Below are 24,829 nucleotides of genomic sequence, written 5' to 3' on the forward strand. Positions count from 1 at the left end.
GACTCAATGACAGCAGAAAATAAAATATAAACAGTCTGTAGGGGTCTCTGGCAAACATTCCAAAGTAACTTTGATCCTTACAACAGAAAAACATGAAAGAACATCTGACCCAAGCAAAGGTTCCTGTCAAAAGTTGAACATAAATCAAAAGTCAAATAGGAAGTGCAAGAGAAAACCGGGGGGAGGGGAGGATCAACAAGATCTTGCGAAAGAAATCAAGGGGCAAATGAAACCTACAGGGAGAGGCCAGGAAGCTTATAACAACTGTTGCAATTGTATATTTTTTCCCAAGACTCCTTTCTTATCACTTATAATGCGGAATAAGGATATATCATTGGTGATTTACATTTGACAAACCAAAGTCCAATGAAAGCACATTATATATAATATCACCTCCAGCTAGGAGAAAAACAAGCGACCACAGAATTACAGATTCTGCAGTATGTTAAATTCACTGACCTATTCCAAACACTATCTTGTAGAAGTTATTTAATTGAAAAAACGAGGAAAGATAGTTTGTTTAATTGCCTGCTGCTACCATTCCCAGCCTTTATAAATCTTACAAGTTAATTTAGGCCTCACAAGCCCAAGATAATACAGCCTGAGTCATATTGTGAGAGGTTTCCATATAGGAAAGCAACCAAAGAATCACAAAGGAGAGAGAAAAGAGAAAAGCAAACTGAGTTCAAGATCTACTATCAGTCTGTTTGTTTCTCCGTTAACGAAGTGAAACAGAGTTTCAAAAATTCAAACCTACAGTGAGCATAATTTGCAAATCGATTTACACAGCCTTAACAATTTTTCAATGGTTGAAAAATTGATTCTCTTGCCATCTTTAGACAGAAAACCAATCAGGCTCTATGCAACTAAAAACAGCTGAATTATATTGTAAGAGGTTTCCATTACAATTAATAGTTAATCATTTAGAGTGTATATAAGTTACGCATTCATTTACATTTGATTCAACAAGCAACTCTTTATGTATTGTGCAAACACTTGATGTGAACATTCTCCTACGGTCCAATGCACAATCTGAAAGCGACACTCCCACTCCCCTGTAACCAGAATTAAGTTTAATAATAGACTACAAACTCCAATACTTATTTCTACACAGAATAGTTCGCAACAACCAATTTCAAAGTGCAGTAGCATTAAAAAGGGCTCCCACATTCTTCAAGTCATCTAAACCTAAAACATAATTTTATCCCCAAATCTAACTTGGTACGAAGACATAAATCGCCAAATTACTCATAAAACCCCAAACGACAAAAAATGGAAGAAAAGAGAGGGACTTACAGAGAGGGGGTCAGGCATTGGCCGGTTTGGGAATGAGGGAAACGGCGGGGAGAGGGTGTTTGGAGTCGGCGTTTTGCTGACGGATCTTCTGCATCTGAAGCATTCTCTCCATGACGAGTTCGTATTCGCACTTCTCGTAGGTGTGACGTTCGTTCTCGCACTTCCATGGGAGATAGAATTCGGCTTGTCTGCACTTGTTGAGAGGGATCAGCAAGTGTGCGCACTGGTCTCTGTACGCTAATGGAACCCTAGCCTCCACCATTTCCTCTTGTGTCGCTATCATCTTCTTCGATGATCCTTCAACTTCCATTTTCTTTTCTCAATTTGATCGCAAAACGATTCTCTCTTTCTCCGAATTCCACTTCACCCTGCTTCTCTGGCTGTGCTGTCTATCTCTCTAATCTACGTCGCAGCTTCCAGGCCAGGGCTGTGTTGTGTTTAATGGCCCAATCTTTTGTTTTAGTGATAATCCATTCGTTAATCTCTAAATTTATTATACACCAAAACGTATAATACTCAATTAATTAAACTTGATTACCTAACATTAAAATTAAATTTACTAGCTCACCCAAACCAATGAAGAAAAAGAAAAAATTGTTAATATTATTTTTGTTTTTCTTTTTAAAAAGAAAAAAGAAAAAATATGTTCTCACGTATTTATATTCATGTAAATTTTTTTTTAAAATATATAAATTGTTACATTTTTATTATTATTATTATTATCCTTTTATTTATATAAAAAATTAAATACCATATTTTGTTTTTTTTTCTTTTGCATTTTAGTAACATTATTTTTTATTGTTATTTTATAAAATTAATGAATAATTAAATTTTATTACAAATTTACTATTAATAATTAATGTTTATGGGATAGAAGATAATAAAAAAAATTAATTGATATAATAAATGATTGGTATGATTGAAAGTTAAGTATTTTTGTATAACACTTAAAATATCAATATTTTCTTAAAAATTGTGCAAAATCTTAAACATAAAAACAAAAAATATAATAAATAAAAATTAAATTAAAATGATAATTTTTGTTAAAAAATTATTAATAATATTTTTTTTTGTAATTTTTAATGTAATTTACCGTATTTTTTTTTCAAAAAATTTACTTTCAATTCTTTAACATCTGGTTAGCAAGATACTTTATTAAAATCACAAGATATTATATAATTAAATGCATTAATAATATGTTACAATTTTTAATAAATAACAAAAGTTTATTAAAAATATGTTAAAATGCATAAAAAATTATAAAAATAAATATCTTATTATATGTTTATTTTTTTTAAAATACTAGTTAAATTTTTAATTATTATTATTTTTTGGTTATTGTGCTCATGTTCAAAAAATATACTGTTCTACATATTTTTACTTTAAAAAATTACTCTATCTGATTTTTTTTTATAAGAAATAAAATAAAATATTTTCTTAATTCTTATTATAAGAAATAAATGAGATTCAAGATACATTAATTATTAATTTTTTTTATATTATTCTTTTATTAGTATTATTAAATATATAAATTATTAATTATATTATTTAATATTATAAATATTTTTAGAATAAAATTTATATTTATAAAAAATATATAAGACTTAATTACTTTTTTCGTTCTTAGTGATTTAGTCTTTTATTTTTTATAAAAAAATAAATAATTTAGTCTTTTTATTTTTTATAAAAAAAAGAAAAAAAATACTGTTAAACCAAATTTTTGTGTGGTCAAATGATAATCTCAATTTACAGTTTCAAGACTTTAATTGTGTGGCAAGACTCGAGACAGCACTTCAAACAAAACCTGTGTCACCATAAATGAATCACTCTATTTATTTACTCATAATAGGAAATAACACAATATTATATACTGAATCTTCGTTTTTTAACAAAAAAATGTTTTTAAGTTTTTCTCTTTCTCATCAAGTCACATATCTTTTTTTGTAATTAACATTTTATTTATGTTTTTTAGTCTTCCCTGGTTATGTTATTTAAATCTAATTACTTTTAAAATTTAAAATATCAAATGAATTTAAATACATAATTTTTAAGTAAATTAAAATCTAAGATTACTGCAATTTTGAGTTTTCACGCACTATTAAAATTAATACACTCAGAAATAAAAACATATTTGAATTAAAAAAATTTTGTTCTGAGGGGTTATCATTATATGTGAGTTGAGTAGGAGGCAGCTAGCTTAACAAAGATCATAATTAAATCTTCACTTGCTTTGACCAGAAATTACTTAGGAAAACAAGGGACATGCAATGCATGCTTCTATATTCTCTTGGTTAAGGAGTAACAGCATCTCAATTTCAAACTGCATCCATGCCTAGTGGGGAAAATGCTACCTTGCCAATCTGTTTCTTCAAGATTATTCTTAAAGCTAATATTGAAAGGCTTGTAAGCATGCATTCTTACACTTAGGCTTCTACCTCCATATATATAGCCATATATATCGTATAAGGATTTGAGATACTTCCTATTGCATGATATTAGATTGAAATTATACACATAGACATAAGTATTATGAGCGATTTTTACGAACTTGTTATAACCATCATGTTCTTTGCAGAAAATACCCAACAAGTTTACAAGGAGATATGGAGGTGGCTTGTCAAATCCAGTGTTTATAAAGCCTCCAGATGGCACTGAATGGAAAGTGTATTGGACAAAAGAGAATGGTGAGGTTTGGTTGGAAAAGGGTTGGAAAGAAATTGTTGAAAATTATTCACTAGATCATGGGTATTTGGTTGTTTTTAAATATGAAGGAACTTCCCACATTGATATACTCATACTTGACCACACTGCTTTAGAAATAGACTATCCTTTTTGTGACACTTATTGTGATGAAAATGACAACCTTAATCAGAATCAAACTGATGATAAATCAATTGAAATTTTGGACGAGTTTCCTGACCAAAAGGCTACACACATAACAGGTACTATTCTTTCCTCCACTTCATTGTTTCTTCTTCAATCGATTTTTTTCGGTGCTATCTTCAACTTATGGGTGGTTTATGCTCTCCTCCATGGCTATTTTGGACGCCACCAATGACTAATCTTTAGTTCCCTTCAGTTTTTCCCGACCTGTGATTTTTTTAACGTATACAATAAAAATATACTTATAATAAATTTATTAAAAATTGCAAGATATTACACAAATGTATTAATAACGTTAAATTGATCAACTTATTGGGTATATCATGCAGTAATATTTTAATACTCTCTCTATTCCTTTTTATAAGAAACAAAATAGAATACTTTTTTAATCTTTATAATGAGAAACAAATAATAGATTTAAGATATATTAATTATTAAATTTGTTTTATATCCTTCTTTTATTAGTATCATTAAGTATATAACTACACTATTTAATATCATGGGTATTTTTAGAATACAATTTATATTTTTTAATTTCATCGTGCTATATTAGCTCTTGCTAATGAATATTTCAAAGATATACTTAAAGAATTAAAAAATTATTAAAAATTATAATTTTTAGTTTCTTATCAAATATACTTAAACTTGGTTAGCTTTGACCTATTTGTTTTATCTTTTTATATATAGCAAGAGATATTGAAGGACAGCATTTTTACATTTTTAAATTTAAACCCCATCTTCCGTTTGTTTTGTATTTTATACAGGTGATAAGGCTATTGAAAGAACATCTTTAAATTGGCCAACACAAACAAGAGCAAAGGAAGTTGCAATAAAATTCATCTCAAAGAACCCTTTTTTCACTGTTTACATAACACCATCTCTTCTAGGAGCAAGTCGGGTGGTAAGACTAAACAAAAAACATTAAAGTTCCTGAATCCTGAAGTCGTAGGTTGTGTTATAACTAACTTTTAACTGTACTGATATTATATATATAATGTTACGTTATGCAGACTCTACCAGATTTGAATGTTGATATTGAGAACAAGGAGAAGAATGTGATACTTAAGAGTGGGGACAGGTCATGGAATTTAAAGTTGCTCCGGCGTCACAACCCTTCTTCAGTTCGCAAGCTCTCTGCTGGTTGGTCCTTGTTTGTAAAGGAAAGTCAATTGATACCAGGAGATGTTTGTGTGTTTGAACTCATTAACGCACAAGATTTAGTTTTTCAAGTTCATGTTTTCGGAAAGCACGGTTGAATTTGATTTTGGTTCAACTTCAAGAAGTTATGATGATCTCTTCCATTCCATGATTGCTGTAATGCTCCAAGTGACCTATTGTTATAGTTAATTTAGAAAGATTTGAATAAAAAAATAAATCTGTGGTCCATGATTACTTTAATGCTCAAATTTCTTAGGGCCCATATATGCACCTAGACCTGAATCTTCAAACTATTGGTGTTTTCTAAATTTAAAAAGTTGCAAGAGAAGAAAGAAAAATCGTGAAAACATAGATATTTTGCCTTCACCAAATTTGGGGAGGAAGAGGTTCAGATCTCATGAAATGGAACTGAAGTGGTTTGATAATAACTCGCACTTCCTTCTTTTAAAATGAAATTAATACTTCCCTTTATATTAATCATCGGGATTAGGATGTATATAAAGGATGAATTATACAGCAGGAGAGTAATTTTGAAGAGAGTAATTCACGGCGGCTAATAAATAATCTTTTCAATTTACAAAGCGCAGCCACTAATATGAATGGTTATGTTAAAGGAATGGCGGGGCTCAAGAAGTAACTCCAGACGTCACTGATTAATTCCAAGGTGCATGAGCATTAATCCCTCTTCTTTGGACTAGAAACCAAGAAGCCTTGATGCCACATTTTATTGCATGCGATCAAATAATCATTGCAATTCCATTATTAAGCGCAGTACATTGTAACCTCGTGAATATGAATGATTCAATTATACTATATGATTATGAAATGATGCGAATACAAATTATCACTCGGCAGTGGTTGAGTGACACAGCTTCTCAACTTCATATTCTATTCATGGCTACTCAAATTGGCCAACGTAATGCATTCCTGCCCATCCATTTCTTCAAGATAATCATTGAATCTAATGTTGAAAAGCTTGTAAGTATTCTTACTTATCCTTCTAAGTGTTGCAAAATACTACACTTAGCCTTGCTTTGGAATAAAATACAAAGTAGAGATATCAGTCCCAAAGAATTGGTTATGGAAAAAAGTGAAGTTAGAATAGAGTTATGTATGTGGTAGAGTTATGAACATTTGTTTGGCATACTAACAAATTAAAGCTTTTGTGCAGAAAATACCCAATAGCTTTACAAGGACATATGGGGATGGTTTGTCAAATCCAGTGCTTATTAAGCCTCCGGACGGCACTGAATGGGAAGTGTGTTTGACAAAAGAGAATGGTGAGGTTTGGTTCGATAAGGGTTGGAAAGAATTTGCTGAAAATTATTCCATAGGTTATGGGCATTTGGTTGTGTTTAAATATGAAGGATCCCCTCATGTTGATGTACTTATATTTGATAAGAGTGCCTTAGAAATAGATCATCCTCCTTCTGAAAATGATGATGATGAAATGGACAACCATGATGAGTGTAATGATGCATCTGTTATGATCTTGGAGGAATTCCCTCCACACCAAAAGACTAGATCAAACACACCATTGTTTTCCCCTCCACTCCACAAGAAAATGCGAAATAATACACACGAGAATGTTGAAGCAAACTCCAATTCACAGAAGTTGCAAGCAGATACAGGTGATCATTCTGAACCAGGGACAAAGTGTAAGAAAATAACCAAACACCAACTGAAAGGAATGATGTTACTCATGATATCTTTTTTCCTGTCAATGAATATGCATGGCATGCTGAGATATATTGTGTTAAGCTTTCTATGAAATGAAATAAAGATAGCATAGCACCTTGATAATTTAATTTCATTATCATGAGTGTTACTCCATAGATAGGCATATCTTTAATTGGTTCCGACTTGTTTTATTTGTATTTCACAGGTGTGAAGGGTACTCAAAGAACTACATCTTTGAATATGCCCAGGAGTGTTAGAGCACAGGAAGTAGCCAATAATTTTATCTCTAACAATGTTTTTTTCACATTGCTCATAAAGAAGGTCCATTTGGAAAAAAATGCTACGGTGGGGTTTAAATATAATTTTTGGTGAAACGATTTAGTTATATGCTCTTGCAGGTGTTTCAATACACTTTCAAGTTGTGTTTTTAATTTCTTTCTTATTTTTGAGGTAATGTTAAATTAATTTTGCAGAAGCATGTACCAAAGTTCATGGATATTGGGGAGAATGAGCGAAGTGTGATGATGCAGTTAGGTGAAAGATCCTGGTGTGTGAAGTTAGTTCGTGCTCCCAAAAGTTCCTATGATCGCTTCTCTTCTGGTTGGTCTGTGTTTGTAAAGGAAAGTAAATTGAAAACTGGAAACATTTGTATTTTTGAGCTCATTGACAGAGAACTTCCCTCCTTGAAAGTTCATGTTTTTTAAGTCTATGCTCTGAGTATAACTACTTTTTGTTAAGTTTTTAAGAATATGATCTTTATTTTGGTTATATTTGATTATGAGGAATTTGAAAGAAAAATTTATGGTCCATGAATATATTTGCTAAATTCACTTCTTTTACTTATTAATATTATTCTTGAAGGTATAATATGTAGATAAAACCAATTATCCCAATACGATTCTTATCAATTTTTATAGTTCTTTGACGGTCATAAAATAAAGTTAATAAAGATGAAAATAAATAAAAAAATAATTTTTTTTATAAAAAATAAAATATTTTTTTATCTTTATTATAAGAAATAAATGATAGATTCAAGATGCATTAATTGTTATATTTCTTTTATATTATTCTTTTATTAATATCATTAAATATATAAATTATTAACTATATCATTTAATATTATGAGTATTTTTAGAATAAAATTTATATTTATAAAAAACATAATATACTTAATTATTTTTTTTGTTCCTGATAATTTAATCTTTTATTTAAGTACCAAAGAGAGTAATACATAAAAATATACTAAAATTAAAATTGTAAAATATTGATTTGTCTAAGCGTAAAATAATAAATATGCTGTTGGAACTCATGGTTGATTAGCAATCATGAACCTAATCTTTATAAAATCAAAGAATTGAATAAATAAATAAAAAATGAGGTCAGAGGGAAAATATATCTTATAATATTTTTGATAAAATTGTTTAAATATATTTTTTATTATTAATTAAAATTATAAAAAAATATTCTTAATTTAGTAGTTTTTATTCATACTTCTATATCTTTTAATTAGTTTTATTGATAATTAAGAATATGTTGGAGAATATTTTTCAAATACAAGAGTATATAACATTGCATAATATATATATATATATTAAAATCAAAAGTGACAACATTCTGTTGTCTCCAAAACATTTTCCCTGTAGACCATTGTTACAACTGCAATTATAAGTTTGAAAAAAAAATCATGAATTTTATTTAAATAAAATTATAAAAATAAAAGGTATAAAAAATTTAGACCAAGTTTTGAAGTTTGTTGCACACACCGATAATTACCAAATTAATTTCACAAAAGAATAGTTTTTAGCTATAAAAGATTTATAAAATAAAAGAATATTCTTTTTAACTTGTGCAATATTGCACAAAATAAAAAAAAATGTATAAATTTTATAAAAAATTATTAATATTATTAATGAATTAAATAATATTGAATTCTATAATTTTTAATAAAAATATATTATATATAAATTTTTATCTTTGACAATATTACACATTAAAATATCTACCAAAAGATAGTTTTTATCTGGTGCTTCTCCTTTTTGTTTATATATTATTATTATTTAAATAAAAAGGTTTTTCAATTCATAAAAAGATATTTAACAAAAAATATATTATACACCTTAAATTTAATTTCAAAATAATAAATTTTACAAAATAGAAATAATAAAAATTTTATTTTAAAATAGACTTTCCCAAAGCATAGTTTTGACAAAGTATTTCAAAATAATAAAGGTTTACAAATTTTGATCAAGTAACTGTTATAGGACTAATCCAAATACATGGTATGTTCAAAATAAAATTTAAGCCCTATAGCAATATCATTTATTCTTTCATTGAGCCCAATATTAATCGTTTTGGTCAACTGAAAAATAAATGTAAGGATGAATACTCTACACTATTCAACACACACAAACAGAGAGACTCACTTCACACACCTCACATAATTTTTAACATATTCTACACAAGTATAATGAATTACAAACAACACTTTTCACGCATTCCATTTCAGTTCACAACCGATGCACTCCCTGCACTAACAACATTTTACACATACGTGTACTCACTACACGTAGCCTCGCTCATTGTGGCACTATGATCACAGTTTCACACCATGAATGGTCGTCGGTTATCCCCACCTCACGGATACAACGTGTGCGATTACGAGCTGCTTGACAAAGGTGTTGATCAGAGGTCTAGTCAGGAGAAGAGTGTGCGGCCTGTAGTGCACCCATGCTCACTGTTGGTGTCACCATTACCTTCTTTTTTCTAAGATATTTCTACCGTCCTCATCTTCTACACTTCTAGTGTATTGCTAAATCATTCATAACATATTCACAACCGCATTTAACATGCCCTTTCACACACATTTTAGTCACATACAATATTCATATTCGCAAACGGCACACAGACCCACATTATATCACAACACATGCACGCAGACCTACATTCATTCACAGCACACGATACATATGCCCATATTCCACCACACAAGGCTCAATCATACAGTTTTTTTTTACCATAATATCCCTATAACCATTCATTTCATCATATCCAGTATTTCTCAATATTGATAATACTAAGTTTCACACGATCTTTTCACCATAATTTTACTACAATTAATCAATTCTACTAATCACACACATTTCAAACCATCCACATGACAATGCATAGTAAATTACATGGCATTCAAACATAATGAGATAGAGTAGAGTCTCCCTCTTATCTCAGATTAAAGACTCACACACGAAATCAACCAAGGAAGTGCTCCTCACACGAGTTTCGTCATAAATACATAGAATGAGAACTAAGGAAAACTGAGAAAGCAGAGAATAGAGATGAGAAACTGAAACCCTAACCATTAAACTTACCTCCAAACGCCTCAAACGTAAATTCTACCCTTAATCTTACTCCTAAATGGCTTTGGAGACAATTTAATCGATAAAATAAGGTTTGGAATTGAAAGAATTGCGAAAGAAGGGAAGTGAAATGTAAAATAACCCATCCACTCGAACCCTAACTCTTCAAATACCTTTCTAGTCTCGACATTCTTGCTGCAGCGACACCCTCTTTTATTGCAGCGAAAATCTCAGAAGAAACTGCATTTTGGTTTCTATAGAATCTTGTTACAACGAAACTCTCTCGCTACAGCGATACTACAGTCATAAATGCACCCTCCATCGTTGCTTTCTTGCTACAGTAAGGGAATTCTTGCTACAGCAAGGGAATTCTTGCTACAGCGAGAACGCAATAACTTCACTCCTCTCTCCATTGCCTTCTCACTACAGCGAGAATCATCTCGCTTCAGCGAGAACACTCTGTAGAATCAAGTGCACCCACACTTAGCCTATTTCAAATAGTCCAAAAAATTAATCTTAATGCACAATCAACATCCACATTACTTTTACAAACATACACATATATTCTCATCACCATTCAATATTCATCATTATCATATCAAACTCATCATGTATTCGAGTGCACATTCCAGCATCCACACACACACATATATATATATATATATATATATATATATATAATAATCAATATTATAAAAATTCGGAGTGTTACATATATCATGAAAGATTCTCTTGATACATTTAAAAATAATAAATTAAATAAAAAAGTTATAAAATTTTTAAGAATCAAAATATTACTTAAATTTTTTAAAAAATATTATCAATCAATATATTATTATTTTAATACACTCTTAATACAATATTTTTGTTTATTAATTTTTAATTAAAATACTAGTTAGCAAAATGTTTATATTTAATGTATACCTAAGGATATACAGTAAAAATTTATATAAAGTAAATTTTTATTAAACATTATAAAATATTGCAAGATTGAGTATATTAAAAATATTAATTGTAATAAAATTTTAATTATATACTTTTTACATACACCTTATATAAAAAATGGTTACTAAAATACTTGTTTGGCCAATAAATATATGTTAGCAAAATATTTAAATTATTATTATAAATAGATTCATAATTATCATTTAAATTGATTTTTCACTCGTCACCGTCGTTTGGGTTACTAGCAACAAGGAATTTAGGTGGTTGGCACAATGAAGCACTTAAAGAATTAAAATAAGTACGCTTTATTCTACACTTAAACATGCTTTGAACTGAAACGACACGTCCATTTCTATAAATTTGAGCCTCCAAAGTGTGATTCATGGTACAACAATGTCTTCTCATGGCAATGACATTCATTTTTACAAGAAAATTGAGGAAGACAACCTGCGAAATGGGCACATGGTTAGCATTCTTTACCATTTCTCATATTCATATTAAGTTTAAGTTTGTTTTCCAACTATTTCAAAATCTTTCCTTTTTAATACTTTCATTTTTTTACTTATTATATTATTATTTATATTTAAACATTATTACTGCCATATATACTCCATTGACAATAATATTGTGTCAGAGGATTCCTCGAAGTTTTGTTAACAAATGTTGGGAAGAAATATCAAACCCAATAGTCCTTTTGCTACCTAACGGTGCTAAATGGGAAGTGAAATGGAAAAGGCCTGATGTTGACGTTTGGTTAAGCAATGATTGGAAGAAATTTTCCGAATTCTATGCTTTGGATGAGAACCATCTTTTGGTCTTCAGATATGTGGGGAAGTCAAGGTTTCATGTTGTAATACTTGATCAGAGTGCATTGGAAATAAAGTACCCTTTGTTGGAAGAAGCAACTTTTGATGATGAAAAGGGTGATAACTCTTCACGCCATAATAAAAGACAGAAATCTCCCTTAGCCTTTTCTAGTTTTACTAAGAAGATCAAAACTAACCCAACAAAGGAGCCTCAATGTTATCACAGTCAAGATGTTGAAACTAAACATGCTCAATCTAGAATGAATTCAAGGCCCAAAAATAAAGGTGGGGATGTGGGTTTCTTTCCTTTTTTTTCTTTAGTTCCAAAGTTTAAGGTATTGCAACCTTTCTGTTTTTTGAATTACATTGATTCGTTAACAGGTGGAAGAAGATATATCTATGCCAATAGAAGTAGCTCAAAATTTAAGGCTCCTCAACGTGAGGAGTCATTGGAAGATACTGATGGTAGTAGTGCTTGGGAGAGAGCCAATGCTTTCCACTCTGAGAATCCTTTTTTCATTCGTGAAATGCACCCATCATACGTTCAAAAATATTTCTTGGTAAACCACCCAAAAAAAAAAGTGATATTTGAAATGATAACAAGTTGTACAAAACTTAGGTGCATTATCCTATCCCAAGTATTTTGAACGTTGTTCTCTAATCTTGATTGGATAACAATACAAAAAATACCTTGGCATATAGATTTTGTTCAAGTTTTGCTATAATTCTGACCTATATTATTGATTATTAGGACCTGTACATTTTGTCAATGTAATATTAGTTAACAAAAGGTTACTACTGAACTTTGTTTAATTTGTAAATTTTTGTGGAAAAATAACTGTTAAAACAGGTCATACCAGGCCACTTTATAAAATCATCTCAACCAGAAGGGGATGACAGTGTTACTCTGTGTGTATCTGAGGAAAGATCTTGGGGGGTCAAGTTTAAGACAAATCGTAACAATGAACAAGTGATGTTTACTACAGGTTGGATGAATTTTGTGAAGGACAATAACTTAAAAATTGGTGATGTATGTGTTTTTGAGGAGACTATGTCAGTAGGAATTTCATTTAGAGTTGTTATTTTTCGGGATAGAGAAGAATCAAGCCCTCCCCTACTTCAAGGTAATTTAAAAATGATATTTTACTTTGCCATTTTAATTTGCAAATTTCATTTTCTTATTATTATTTTTCTTGACAAGCTCATGGGGATGGTGCAAAGCAAAGAAAACGAACAAGGTTTCAAAATAGTTTCACTAAAAGGGGCTGTGAAGGAATTCCAAGAGAGGACTCAAGGGCTAATGTCATTGATGGTATGCTTATTATCAACACATTCTTTTTTGATTCATTATGGAAATTCTATGATAATTTTCTCCATTTTTTTTTACTTTTTCCTCTTTTTATTCCCTTAGATTCTGAATTTCCAACATGTAACAACAAAATGTGGGAGAATCAATTAGCCCTCACCATAAAGTCTACTCAAATGAAGTATATGGTAGGTGTAAATTAGAGTCATGTTTTACACATGCAAAATATTCTTCCCTTGACCAATTAAATTAACTTATATTTTTGCAGTACATACCAGTCAATTTCATAAGAAAGCTTGCCATTGATAATGTAAATGAGGTGACTCTGCAAGTTGGGAAGAGATCATGGCTCGTTAAGCTGAAGTATTATCCAATGCATAACTACGGAAGATTCTCTTTGGGTTGGTCATCATTTGTTAGGGAATGTCATTTGAAGGCCGGAGATGTTTGTTTCTTTGAGCTGATTGATAAGAGAAAAAATGTGCTTAAAGTTAAAATTTCGGGATGCATTGACTGAGTTGTTGTCATTGCTTTTCAATATTCAATTAAAGTTTTAGTGACTTCTCCTTCCCATCTATTTTCAAATGTTTATCAAGGGAAAGTTCATAAGAAACGAAATTGTATGAATTCATGGGTGACAAATTTATTGAAAACCGTATATAGAACAAATGATGAACAATAATTATTATTATGTTGGTTGATTTTAAAAGCCCTATGGTTTTTCATCTGCCAATATATGATCATGTTTACGTGTGGATGATATCCACTTATCATTTATCATTTAATTTTAAGAAATTATTCTGCGTAACGTATGAGTGTTAATAAAGACTAACTTCTGCTTTTACTTTGATATTTACACATTTATTATTTTTCTCCATAAGCATTACATAACTTCATAGAAGGTTAATTAAATTTGTTATCATATTTAATTTTATTTTAATTTTAACGATAATTGAACGACAGTTATACAAATTATAACTGTTTTTCCTGACCCAGTGGTGGGAATTCATGATTTCACTGTCAGCCACAAACTCGAGGGCTATTTCTGTCTTTGAGGAAATAGGATGAAGTGTTATCCATTCCCTGTAACGAGAGGCTCAAAGCACTTGCATTGCTTCAATTTTTCTCTTCCCTTCATGATCTCACGTTATCTGAAAGGGGCCAAATCCTGTAGCCAACTCCAACTATTACACCACTAACCAGTCATCAATATTATAAGGTCAAAGAATCACAAGTCAAAGTCTTATCCATGCTCCAATTTCATTGGTCAGCAACAAATAAGTATGGTCTAGCATGTCACACTAGATCATCAATCTTTAATATTATAAGCAAAGACCAAGTGAATTTATGCTTCAACTTAAACTATAGACAGCTAGTTACACTTAACACACTCTTTTTGCCTTCATGGCCAAGCCAGTGTCCATCGAGGTATGGAACCCAAATGGGAAATACAGAGTTGTTAGCACAAAACCAATGCCCGGAACTCGTTGGATCAATCTTCTCATTCAAAATGATTGTCGCCTTGAAGTAATCAACCTTCTTTGTTTCCTTTTATACGATGCTACAATTTTTTATTTTTTTTTTGAGACAGCTTCTAAACGTTTGTTTTTTTAGTAAAGGAAGAGAAATTGAATTTCTTATTTGGGTCTTTTGTGCTACTCAGATATGTACCGAGAAGAAAACTATACTTTCAGTTGAAGACATCATTGCTTTGATTTGTGATAAGTGCGATGGAGTTATAGGACAGGTAATGATAAGAGTAGTTACAAGATGGTGATCAAAGTCAACAATTTTTATAAAAAAAATTATAATTTTGGTTTTGGTTTGGATTTTTCTTGCTTTTGGGCTTTATGGGTATGTGATGGAGTTGCTATTACAGCTGACTGAAGACTGGGGAGATGAGTTGTTCTCTGCCTTGAGCAGAGCGGGAGGCAAGGCATTCAGTAACATGGCGGTTGGTTATAATAATGTGAATGTTGATGCTGCAAATAAGTATGGTGTTGCTGTTGGAAATACTCCTGTAAGTTCTCTCTTTTCCCATTTCTCATGTGTGTGTTTTATAGAGTGTATAGTTGGAAATATATATGATACAACAATGATTGCTGTTAAATGCTTTTATGTGTGATGTTGAAGTGAGTTTGGTTATGTTGTGTATGTTCTGTGAGAAAAAGTGGTAGTCTTGAGGAGGAAATATTTGTTCTTACATTAGTTTCATTCTTTCTTTGGTAGGGAGTGCTCACAGAGACAACTGCAGAGCTAGCAGCTTCACTGTCTTTGGCAGCTGCTAGAAGGATAGTTGAGGCAGATGAGTTCATGAGGGCAGGGTTATATGATGGATGGCTACCTCATCTGTATGAAAACTACTGAATATTCCTTTATTGTTTCTTTCTTTATGTTAAGAGTAATGTCATGATATGGTAGTTTTTCTTTTTTGATTTGTAAGCAACATAACCTTTTGAAGGCTGGAATTACTGCTTTTGTTCTGTTTCCGTGGCAGATTTGTTGGAAACTTGCTCAAAGGACAGACTGTTGGTGTAATTGGAGCTGGTCGTATTGGATCGGCTTATGCAAGAATGATGGTAATTTTCCAATACATATAAGGTTCACTTGATTGAGTTGAATTTGGTGTGTGCTAAATCTGTCACCCATAAAAATAGTCTGGTTTCTCACTGCTCTCGTTTGGGTTTCTTTACCTGACTTTTATTTCATTTAAATTTTTGAATTAGCACTTTTGCTGTATTGTATTAAGCTGGTGATAATTGATGATACTTGATTATTCACATGATCATCACGTTCAAAGTTGGCAAGGGTACTGCGCTTCCCTTGCAAGAAAATGCATTATTTAGTTTGCTGATGTTAAAGATTTCAATTTGACTTTGATGCTCAATAATGTATAATTTTTTTTTCTCTTGATAATGACCAAAGAATTCTTTTCTACTATATCAGGTTGAAGGGTTCAAGATGAACCTAATTTACTATGATCTCTACCAGGCCACAAGACTAGAAAAGTTTGTCACAGGCATGTTCCTACCAAGTCTTATTTTATATACCAAATTATTGTGAACTAACTAAAGGTTCTTTTTTGTCCTATTGCAGCTTATGCTGCATTCTTGAAAGCAAATGGTGAAACACCAGTGACTTGGAAAAGGGCATCAACCATGGATGAGGTCCTCCAGGAGGCAGATATAGTAAGAATTTGATTGTGGAAAATTAATGTACCACATATGACAGCATACTACATTAGTTATTCCAAATATTATGGTTTATTATCATGGGTGGTGCTTTTGTAGATTAGTCTTCATCCTGTCTTGGATAAAACAACTTATCACCTAGTGAACAAGGAAAGACTCGCCAAGATGAAGAAGGTAAGAGTTTAAGGAACAAGGTTTTGCTCTAAATTATTTACGGAATCAAGTGGTGAAATTTCTGTGTTAATGCTGATGTCTCTATTACAGGAAGCAATTCTTGTAAACTGCAGTAGAGGGCCTGTTATTGATGAAGCTGCACTTGTGGAGCATTTGAAACAGAACCCAATGTTCCGAGTAGCCCTTGATGTGTTTGAGGTAACTGAACCTTCTTTTTGTCCTTGAATAATTGAATTTGTTATTACAAAACCACCTTTTAAGTTGCTACATGATTTTTTTTGTTAGGACGAGCCCAACATGAAGCCCGGGCTTGCAGAGTTGAAGAATGCCATTGTGGTACCTCACATTGCATCTGCTTCCAAGGTAATTTTACATTATACTAAGAAATTTTCAGTATTAATTAAAGTCTTATGGTTGACTCACTTTCAATTTTTTGATTTAATGTATAAACTTACTTGCAGTGGACCCGTGAGGGAATGGCAACACTAGCAGCTCTAAACGTGCTGGTATATATCTCTCCATCTTTATACTAATTTTGAATTGTTAAATGTGATTGAAATATGTGTATTTATGTTAATCTCAGCCTAATATTCATATTGAAAAGTGTGTACTTTTTTGTTTAACATTGTAAAAATTGATTTTTCAATGTCAAAACAATCAGGGACTTATTTCTATGATGACTGTAAATTCTGAGTGCCTTGTAAAACTGATTATAGTCCTAAATTATAAAATGTTCAGGGCAAGATTAAAGGGTACCCAGTTTGGTTTGATGCCAATAAGGTGGAACCATTCCTGAGTGAGAAAGCTCGACCTCCAGCTGCATGTCCAAGCATTGTTAATGCAAAAGCACTGGGTAACAACATTTTGCACACTTATTGTTGAAAACAAACCCTCTTAATAATACAGTGATTGGACTTGTAATTTTTCTTTCTAATTGCAGGTTTGCCAACTTCAAAGCTATAGACACTCGTGGCTTTATCTTACAAGGCCCTTCAATTGCAAAAATGACCATTTTTTGTGTGTTGAGTTGGGCTCTGTTGGCGAGGAAATATGGCTGGCTAGTCTGTGTTTTTGTGTATGTAGAGTGCTGATGGCGGTGTGAATAAGAATACTGTCTCCTTAATATATCAGCATCATTGCTTGTAGTATTTGAAATATTGATTAAACATAAATGAACTTAAAAAGAAAAGGAGAGAAAGTGCTAAAGTGTATTTGAACACACAAAATTTGGGCACAATTTCATAAATATTTTTAGTATTATTTTTCAATCAAAACTAGTATCTTGTCTGTGTTCAAGCTTTCAATTCGTGCAATCTCAGCTTAATTACCAAACTCTAGGGATTATTTGTGTCTCGTGATTCAATTCTAGCATTCTTCTCTTCTCTCACTTATTTTTTTTTTAACTTTGGAGAATTATTAAACGTGTCCTATGATTTGTGTTGGAACCATTTGAATGGTAGCAATTGTTCTTGGATCGATGGGATGGCCAATTTATTAAGAGAGGTGGCTGAGTAAAGGAGAAAAAGAGTCGAAATTATTGTGAAAAACAAAGAAAAGAAACGAAGGGCAAGTTGCAATTTTTCAAAAGATAACAGTCTCCGCAAATTCTTTGAATTGTGTTGTAGGTGACAAATCTGATGAATCAATCTCTATAATTTTACTTTATTTAATTTTATTCTAAATTTTAGAGATAAAAGCTATTCAATTACAAAACTTTTTTTTTTTTTATGAAAACTTAAATTCGTGACTACCTATTAAATTAAAACAATCTTATACCAATTAATCCACTCGTTCAATAATATTGATATACTGAGTTAGCTTTGTCTCAAATTCACAATTTTAATATTTAAACAAAAATTACATACTGTATTTAAATAGTATTTTTCTTCTTCTTTATCAAGCTGAACATAATTTGAAATGAAGTGATATAGTAAATAAGGAATTATTCTGGTATTTATATGTATATTTTTTAATTTTTCATTCGATGAATTAAGTGCATTGATTAAAAAAAAATCTTATATTAAAAAAAAGGATAAGTTATAAAAAAATATATTTAAAAAGTTTAATATTTACTTTTTTTAAAGCATTTAAAAAAGTGTTTTTAATATCTCTTAACCTATAGTACCTTACATATAAGATTAAAAAAAAAACAATTTTTAAAAGTCTTGCTAACGGATATGTTACAGTTATTGGTTAAGAAGATATTTAATGTACCCATTAAATACATATGAATTATTTAAACATATAAATTAAATAGTTTTTTTATATATAAATATTTTTCTTTTATCTGAACGGTTTCTTATATTTTTATACTTATTTCTTATGACGAATTGTAAAATATTTTACATAAACATTAATAGTGTTTATTCAATAAATATATTTATTATTCAAAGCATCCCCGATACAAATCACTTTAGTGCATATAAATAATAGTATGAGATATTTGTAAGCAGTCAAGAACACTGACATTTTCAATCTAATAGTCTCTTTTCTCCTTTGATCAACGATGGCTTCACCTTCATTGAAGAAGATCAACGTGAAATGTTCCGAAGGCGAGGTGTTGGAGGTAGAAGAGGCTTTGGTGAATGCATCTCCCACTATGAAGCGTTTGATTGAAGAAAAGTACAGTAAGAGTGAGAATAATATCATCATCACCTTGCCAGAAATCTCGATTCAAATCTTGTCAAAGATCATTGATTTCATGAATAAACATGCTGATGATGTTGATGATCCCAGCAAGGCCTCTAAGAGCGATAAGGAAAGTCTCAATAATTGGGACACAGAGTTCATCAAAGTTGACGTGGACACACTGTATGACCTTATCCTGGTTAGTTTCATCTCTTAATCTTCCATGCACTCTTCTCTTCTTTTCTTTTGTATTTAACATTCGTTAATTTTTTTTTCTACAGAAGTTGTGATGTTTAATAATGACATTTACTTTTGTTTTTGTTATGTCGGTTTGTAGTTTAATAAGGGATTTGTGAATTCAGTCTAATACGGGGCGTGGTTGTAAAAACATCCAAAACCTTGTTAGTGTCTACAAATGTGGCATTGGCTTGCAATTTGAAAACTTGTAGAATCCACTTAAAATGTTTTGAAATTGGATTAGATATCACTCATTCATGGCTTTGGATTTGGGTTGTGTTCTATTTTCTGTTCTTTCTTGTCTTGGGGTAATTGATTTCTACGACCCAATTTTTTTTACACCCAAATTCTTATACCCACTTTATATTTCTTTATCTCTACTTTTCTTGTCATCACATTTATCACTTTCTTTCTCTTTCTTTTTATTCTTAATTTTCTCCCTTTCAAAGTGTATACACCATGGAATGAGAATAAAAAATTGTCGATTGGTGAGTTCAAAATAAAATCGTTTTGCTTGACACGTTTCTCACCTTGCGTTGTTGTTCGATTAATATGGTTTTTCAGGGAGCACACTATCTCAAAATTCAAAAACTTCTTGATTTGGGATGCAAGACTGTGGCGGACAAAATGAAGGGAAAGACCCCCGAAGAGATACGCCAAATTTTTGACATCAAGAATGATTTTTCTGATGAGGAAGAAAAAGAGATTCGGAACACTAGCCCAGTTTTCTATGATCTATAAACAAGATGTGTTCAAATATCCACATTTCTATAGTAATGTGGATAATAGACAGCAGTTATGCATCATATAGGTTTTAGTGTATTGAGAGGAGGTCGTGCTAATTCGAACTTGCATTTTGTCGGTGTTTAGTATTAACCTCCTCTAAACCACGCTCTTATTGATATCATAATATAACGCATTAGATGACATTTGCTTAACTTTTGGGTTGAGCACTTTAGCATTTGATTGATTTCTTGTGTTTCAAACCTTCACATTGATATCTTTGCGCTTAAGTTGCTAATAGAAAAACTGGTATGGTTTATTTTGTTTTGTCTCGGAAAACATGTTGGCTTGGGTGCATGGTAATAAGACTTCAAATTCTATCATTTTTGGCTTCATTCTCTTTGCAGCGCGATGCAACTACATAAAAAAATCATATCAATGCTTTCTTCCAATTCTTTTAGTCGGGTGGTATACTTGATAAACGTTACTAAAGGTACGCCTCGGACTGTATAGATATATTTATAATTGGACTTCAAATCAAGTAAAAGAAAACAAAATAATGAAGATTATATAGAGTTTTCTAGTTAGACAGAAATTGAACTAGCAAAGAATGTTCCTAGTTTGCTGCCATCCACAGAAATCGGTATGATGGCCAATTTGTTAAGAGAAGTTGCAGAGTAAGAGGGGGAAAAAGAGTTGAAATTATTATTAAAAACAAAGAGAGGTGGGTCAATTTTATAATTTTCAGAAGATAAAACCTCCACATAATTTTATCAGTTGTAGGTGACAAAACCTGCCACCCATCAAATAATTATTCTATTCAATGACAATGACTTGGTTGTTGATTACTAATTTATGAAATAGTGTAGTATCCTAAAAACCAGTTTTGTCCCAAATCAACAATTCAATATTGAATAAAAAAAATTCCAATCTCCTTTTAATAGTACATATGTTTCTTCATCGACCTTATTATTTGGAAGAACATAATTTGAAATAAAGCAATATAGTAATTAAATAATATTTTTTTGGTCCAAGGTAAAAATTACAAGATGTCTCCAAGCGCCAGAGGATTCAAGGCTAAAACTAACTCCCAATTCGTGGTTGCTTCTAAAAGCGATATGATTTTTAACGAGACTGGAAAATAAATTGACATTCTAATTTCATAAATATCTAGTCATACAAATAAAAGTGGAAAGATTGGAAAGAGTGCTATTAAGAACCCATGTACAAAGCAAGCATTTAGTATTTGAAGTTCAAAATGAATCAACATTGCAAAATATTAGTCCACTCTATAATGTTACATAGTCAAAAGGCACTTTAAAAATGCAATCTATCATTGAAATATATCAGTATTAGAACAATATGACAATAATAAAACATCACTGCAAAAGCAGGTACCTCAGTCGGGCAATGCTGTTCCGCGCTCAAGATTATTTTTAATCTCCAGGGTGTATTTACCAAAGGCTCGCTCAATCTTCTTGTTGAAATGCTCATTACGGTCATTGATTGAGTCAATATCTTTCTCTTCATGAAATCGTCTTCTCCTGCTAAATGACTTGCGTTTCTCCTCCCTATCCTTTAGCTCCTGCACCATCCTGTCAATCTTCTCCTCTGAGATTTTTGGTGCCTATAATGAAAGAAAAGACAACTCATAAAAAAATAACTAATGCAGTAAGGGTTTTGAAAGAGATAATTAATGTCATGGAAGTGTACCTTTCCATACTGGAGACTTGAAGCTTCACGGTAGAACTCTGGATCAGCTTCTTTCATTCTAGTGTATTCATCTACATCAACCTCAATGTTCTTGGTCCGCTTTTTATATGCATTGTATAATGTCTTCTGATTAAAAACTGGGGAAAAAGAAGGCAATAGTTTCAGTTCCGTTATAATTACTCTACAACACAAGTTTTTTAGGATAATTTTGCAGTCAATTAGACACTCAGCAAGAAAGCATCTATTTCTCATAATATAAAACAGGTAGATTACAAAACACAAAAATATGACTCTCCAAAATTATATGTAGGAGGAAGACAAATATTCTTGGATGCTTTGCATGTATTAACACTAATTTCTCTATATTTTAGCAACAGAACATTTGAGATGATCTACATGTAACTCTTCAAAAAATTAGATTCATGCAAACATCTATAGTTCATCCAGGAATCTCTTTTAAAGGAAAAGACATCAAACTCTTCTGTTAACAATTTAAAACTCGTATGGGTTTGAAAATCTTGGATAAGTAGTAAACATACCATCCCACCCAAATGGAGCAGGATCTTTCTCCCATTTCTTGTATTTCTCTTCTGCTGCCTCTTGTGTGTCAAGCATATAAGCCTTTGACAAATCCAATCCATTTGCATCAAGAAGTTTTCCAATTTTTTTCTTCCTGTCCTCAAGCCACTTCTGTTTAGAAACACCCCTAGACTCTGTTGGAGCTTCCATTCTCTTTTTCTCAGCAGCTATTTCAATTTGATTACGCTTTTTTGCTTCTTGCTGCCAGGGAAACAAAGCAACAATCTTAGGTTTTCTTCAAATAAATAAAGCAATAAACAAGAGGTTTTTCACCACTTTACCATCTTGGCTCTCAACTCCATCCACTTTTTCTGTCTTGCAGATAGTTTTGGGTAGCCTCCCTCCACTTGATCTGCAGCCAGCTGTTCAGAATCACTATCAGAGTTTTCTTCAAGATTGGGTTTGTCATCATCATGTATTTCCTCATCGGGATATGATTCATCAGGGATGGCTTGCTTACTGCCACTTCCACCACTAGCTTCTGCAACTTCTGATTGATATAAAAAATGGTACGTAAATATCGACAGATAAACTCAGCAGCATAAAACCAAGAAATACGAGTTCTTTCTTTCTATCAGGGAAAAGTTCAATATAATTATTAAATAAAAGCTCTCTAGTCTAATGACATATGATCAAAATTTAACCATTAAAAAGAACATTTCCCGTAGGATAGAGTTGTCAACTTACTTAGCAGTAGCACAGTGACCTTTTACCGAAGAATAATGGACATTAAAGAACTTAGTTGTAATAAACATAACTAAATCCATAAATAACTATCCAATTACTTGAGAAAAGCTCATCACCAATAGAAGAGATTGCAATTGAGAAACTAACCTGATTCCTGTTGCTGAACCCTAATTTTGGTTTCAGCTATCACTCTAAAGCAGTAATCACTACATTCATGGAAAGGATTACTCGCATTCCGACAATCGGGATGCACTGCTCGCTCCTCAGACATGTCGCGCAAAGACGTTGTTGTCCCTTCGAGAACGACCTGTTCCGTTGCCGCATAGCAAACCAACATGTTCGTGTTACAAAACCATTGCTACCCGAAAAGAGGGGGGAAAAAATACAAAACCCTAATCAATCAATATCGGAGGCGCAGTTTTATTCTGCTTATTCTTCAAAAATTGACAGCAAGTAGCGCACAGAGAGGTTGAAATTGAAGGAACAAATATTACAGATGAAATCAAAATAGAAAATAGGGTTATTATTTATTGTTCCCCATTAGAGTTTTGCGCAGTAATACATTCAAGAAGAGAAGGGGAAAAAGATACGAACCTGTAACAGCAGAACAGCGATCTCTGAACAAGCAACAAGAGGAGATGGAATTCGGAATTGGATTCGAATTTGAGTAATTAATCGATTTGTAAACCAATCTGATTTGAATTTTTGTTCTTTTTCTTTTGGGGGTTAGGGGTTGTGTTATACTCTTGCACTATCCTTTGATACATACTGCCTTTGCGAGATGGGGACAGAGTTTGCTAAAAAAATAAATAAATAAATAAATAATAAATATTGATTTTTTAGAATTTTAATAAATTAACATTTCTTTCACCATAAGTAATTTTTTTTTAATTTTTGTAAAAATAATCATTAAATATAAAAATAAATATTATTATATTTTTATTTATAATGTAATTCATTTCACGAGATATTTATTATTATGTAAATAAATATGTTTATTTATTTAACATATAAATTATTTATTTAATTATTTAATATTATATATTTTTAAAATATAATATAAATGTATGACATATAGTTATTTTTTATTAATTTAAACAAATTAATTTTAAAATATTAAATATATACTTTTTAATTCACTTTTTATTACACACTTTCTTTTATTAATTAAGATTTATTTAAAATAATAAAAATATAAGTAAGATTTGTTAAATTGAGAGTGAAATTTATATATTTTTATGATTTTAATATATTTTAATTAATAATAAAACATGTATTTAAAACTACGTTAAAAGTATATTATTAATATTGTTTATTAATTTTTATAAAAAGTAGAACGAAGTATTATTTTAGGAAGTTTGTTAATGACGTTGTTGTCAGGGAAGGTTGGATTGGACCGTGCAATGAATGGTTATAATTTTTTGTCTCTTTTTTTCAATATTATTTATTTAAATTTTTTTTGTTATAATA

The 24,829-nt window shown here is 31.0% G+C and overlaps 6 protein-coding genes across 9 annotated transcripts; 4 read left to right on the forward strand and 2 right to left on the reverse strand.

The window, feature by feature from the left end:
* Positions 1-1,668, reverse strand: LOC113873112 (NADH dehydrogenase [ubiquinone] 1 beta subcomplex subunit 7). The gene is made up of 2 exons (XM_027511094.1): positions 1,297-1,668; positions 1-123 (listed from the first exon to the last, which is right to left on the reverse strand). The coding sequence occupies exon 1, from the start codon at positions 1,604-1,606 to the stop codon at positions 1,307-1,309; it is 300 nt and encodes a 99-aa protein (XP_027366895.1). The 5' UTR covers positions 1,607-1,668; the 3' UTR covers positions 1-123; positions 1,297-1,306.
* Positions 1,669-3,624: 1,956 nt separating this feature from the next.
* LOC113871917 (putative B3 domain-containing protein Os03g0621600) lies at positions 3,625-7,721 on the forward strand. Its single transcript, XM_027509008.1, has 8 exons — positions 3,625-3,699; positions 3,872-4,238; positions 4,944-5,080; positions 5,190-5,363; positions 6,193-6,315; positions 6,509-6,995; positions 7,223-7,284; positions 7,491-7,721. Exons 1-8 carry the CDS (start codon positions 3,625-3,627, stop codon positions 7,719-7,721), a joined length of 1,656 nt encoding a protein of 551 aa, XP_027364809.1.
* A 3,987-nt stretch (positions 7,722-11,708) lies between these two features.
* LOC113871918 (B3 domain-containing transcription factor VRN1-like) lies at positions 11,709-13,944 on the forward strand. Its single transcript, XM_027509010.1, has 7 exons — positions 11,709-11,780; positions 11,950-12,418; positions 12,503-12,681; positions 12,972-13,245; positions 13,323-13,433; positions 13,533-13,615; positions 13,696-13,944. Exons 1-7 carry the CDS (start codon positions 11,709-11,711, stop codon positions 13,942-13,944), a joined length of 1,437 nt encoding a protein of 478 aa, XP_027364811.1.
* Positions 13,945-14,745: 801 nt separating this feature from the next.
* LOC113873805 (glycerate dehydrogenase) lies at positions 14,746-18,141 on the forward strand. Of its 2 annotated transcripts, XM_027512130.1 has the most exons (13): positions 14,771-14,954; positions 15,091-15,174; positions 15,307-15,447; positions 15,657-15,778; positions 15,925-16,006; positions 16,374-16,446; positions 16,524-16,615; positions 16,718-16,792; positions 16,883-16,990; positions 17,078-17,155; positions 17,254-17,298; positions 17,531-17,645; positions 17,733-18,141. In XM_027512130.1, exons 1-13 carry the CDS (start codon positions 14,832-14,834, stop codon positions 17,753-17,755), a joined length of 1,161 nt encoding a protein of 386 aa, XP_027367931.1. In that variant the 5' UTR covers positions 14,771-14,831; the 3' UTR covers positions 17,756-18,141. The 2 variants fall into 2 exon arrangements, with proteins under 2 accessions (XP_027367932.1, XP_027367931.1); XM_027512131.1 differs by lacking the exons at positions 15,657-15,778; positions 15,925-16,006 and having other exon boundaries at positions 14,746-14,954; positions 17,733-18,118.
* A 1,157-nt stretch (positions 18,142-19,298) lies between these two features.
* On the forward strand, positions 19,299-20,398 carry LOC113871919 (SKP1-like protein 1). The gene is made up of 2 exons (XM_027509011.1): positions 19,299-19,619; positions 20,222-20,398. Exons 1-2 carry the CDS (start codon positions 19,299-19,301, stop codon positions 20,396-20,398), a joined length of 498 nt encoding a protein of 165 aa, XP_027364812.1.
* Positions 20,399-21,545: 1,147 nt separating this feature from the next.
* Positions 21,546-24,142, reverse strand: LOC113872705 (pre-mRNA-splicing factor syf2). 3 transcript variants are annotated; one of them, XM_027510462.1, is made up of 6 exons: positions 23,954-24,142; positions 23,507-23,666; positions 22,954-23,162; positions 22,633-22,873; positions 22,094-22,230; positions 21,546-22,007 (listed from the first exon to the last, which is right to left on the reverse strand). In XM_027510462.1, exons 2-6 carry the CDS (start codon positions 23,628-23,630, stop codon positions 21,780-21,782), a joined length of 939 nt encoding a protein of 312 aa, XP_027366263.1. In that variant the 5' UTR covers positions 23,631-23,666; positions 23,954-24,142; the 3' UTR covers positions 21,546-21,779. The 3 variants fall into 3 exon arrangements, with proteins under 3 accessions (XP_027366263.1, XP_027366264.1, XP_027366262.1); XM_027510463.1 differs by having other exon boundaries at positions 21,588-22,007; positions 22,954-23,159; positions 23,954-24,008; XM_027510461.1 differs by having other exon boundaries at positions 21,590-22,007; positions 23,507-23,717; positions 23,954-24,063.
* Between the last annotated feature and the right edge of the window lie 687 nt (positions 24,143-24,829).

This window comes from Abrus precatorius, unplaced genomic scaffold (genome assembly GCF_003935025.1).
Source record: "Abrus precatorius isolate BTA unplaced genomic scaffold, Abrus_2018 Scaffold7, whole genome shotgun sequence".
NCBI classification, from domain to species: Eukaryota; Viridiplantae; Streptophyta; class Magnoliopsida; order Fabales; family Fabaceae; genus Abrus; species Abrus precatorius.

What these genes read in the sequence shown, in the direction of transcription:
- LOC113873112 (XM_027511094.1), bottom strand. Translation starts at nt 1,606, where the DNA reads ATGGAAGTTGAAGGATCATCGAAGAAGATGATAGCGACACAAGAGGAA.
- LOC113871917 (XM_027509008.1), top strand. Translation starts at nt 3,625, where the DNA reads ATGCCTAGTGGGGAAAATGCTACCTTGCCAATCTGTTTCTTCAAGATT. An exon ending in AAGCTAATATTGAAAGGCTT is followed by an intron (nt 3,700 to 3,871) that starts GTAAGCATGCAT and finishes TGTTCTTTGCAG; the next exon opens with AAAATACCCAACAAGTTTAC. An exon ending in AAAGGCTACACACATAACAG is followed by an intron (nt 4,239 to 4,943) that starts GTACTATTCTTT and finishes TATTTTATACAG; the next exon opens with GTGATAAGGCTATTGAAAGA.
- LOC113871918 (XM_027509010.1), top strand. Translation starts at nt 11,709, where the DNA reads ATGTCTTCTCATGGCAATGACATTCATTTTTACAAGAAAATTGAGGAA. An exon ending in AAATAAAGGTGGGGATGTGG is followed by an intron (nt 12,419 to 12,502) that starts GTTTCTTTCCTT and finishes ATTCGTTAACAG; the next exon opens with GTGGAAGAAGATATATCTAT. An exon ending in AAGGGCTAATGTCATTGATG is followed by an intron (nt 13,434 to 13,532) that starts GTATGCTTATTA and finishes TTATTCCCTTAG; the next exon opens with ATTCTGAATTTCCAACATGT.
- LOC113873805 (XM_027512130.1), top strand. Translation starts at nt 14,832, where the DNA reads ATGGCCAAGCCAGTGTCCATCGAGGTATGGAACCCAAATGGGAAATAC. An exon ending in TTGCTGTTGGAAATACTCCT is followed by an intron (nt 15,448 to 15,656) that starts GTAAGTTCTCTC and finishes TTTCTTTGGTAG; the next exon opens with GGAGTGCTCACAGAGACAAC. An exon ending in ACTAGAAAAGTTTGTCACAG is followed by an intron (nt 16,447 to 16,523) that starts GCATGTTCCTAC and finishes GTCCTATTGCAG; the next exon opens with CTTATGCTGCATTCTTGAAA.
- LOC113871919 (XM_027509011.1), top strand. Translation starts at nt 19,299, where the DNA reads ATGGCTTCACCTTCATTGAAGAAGATCAACGTGAAATGTTCCGAAGGC. An exon ending in CACTGTATGACCTTATCCTG is followed by an intron (nt 19,620 to 20,221) that starts GTTAGTTTCATC and finishes ATGGTTTTTCAG; the next exon opens with GGAGCACACTATCTCAAAAT.
- LOC113872705 (XM_027510461.1), bottom strand. Translation starts at nt 23,696, where the DNA reads ATGTTGGTTTGCTATGCGGCAACGGAACAGGTCGTTCTCGAAGGGACA. An exon ending in TGCTCCATTTGGGTGGGATG is followed by an intron (nt 22,231 to 22,632) that starts GTATGTTTACTA and finishes CTTTTTCCCCAG; the next exon opens with TTTTTAATCAGAAGACATTA. An exon ending in CAAGTCTCCAGTATGGAAAG is followed by an intron (nt 22,008 to 22,093) that starts GTACACTTCCAT and finishes CTTTCATTATAG; the next exon opens with GCACCAAAAATCTCAGAGGA.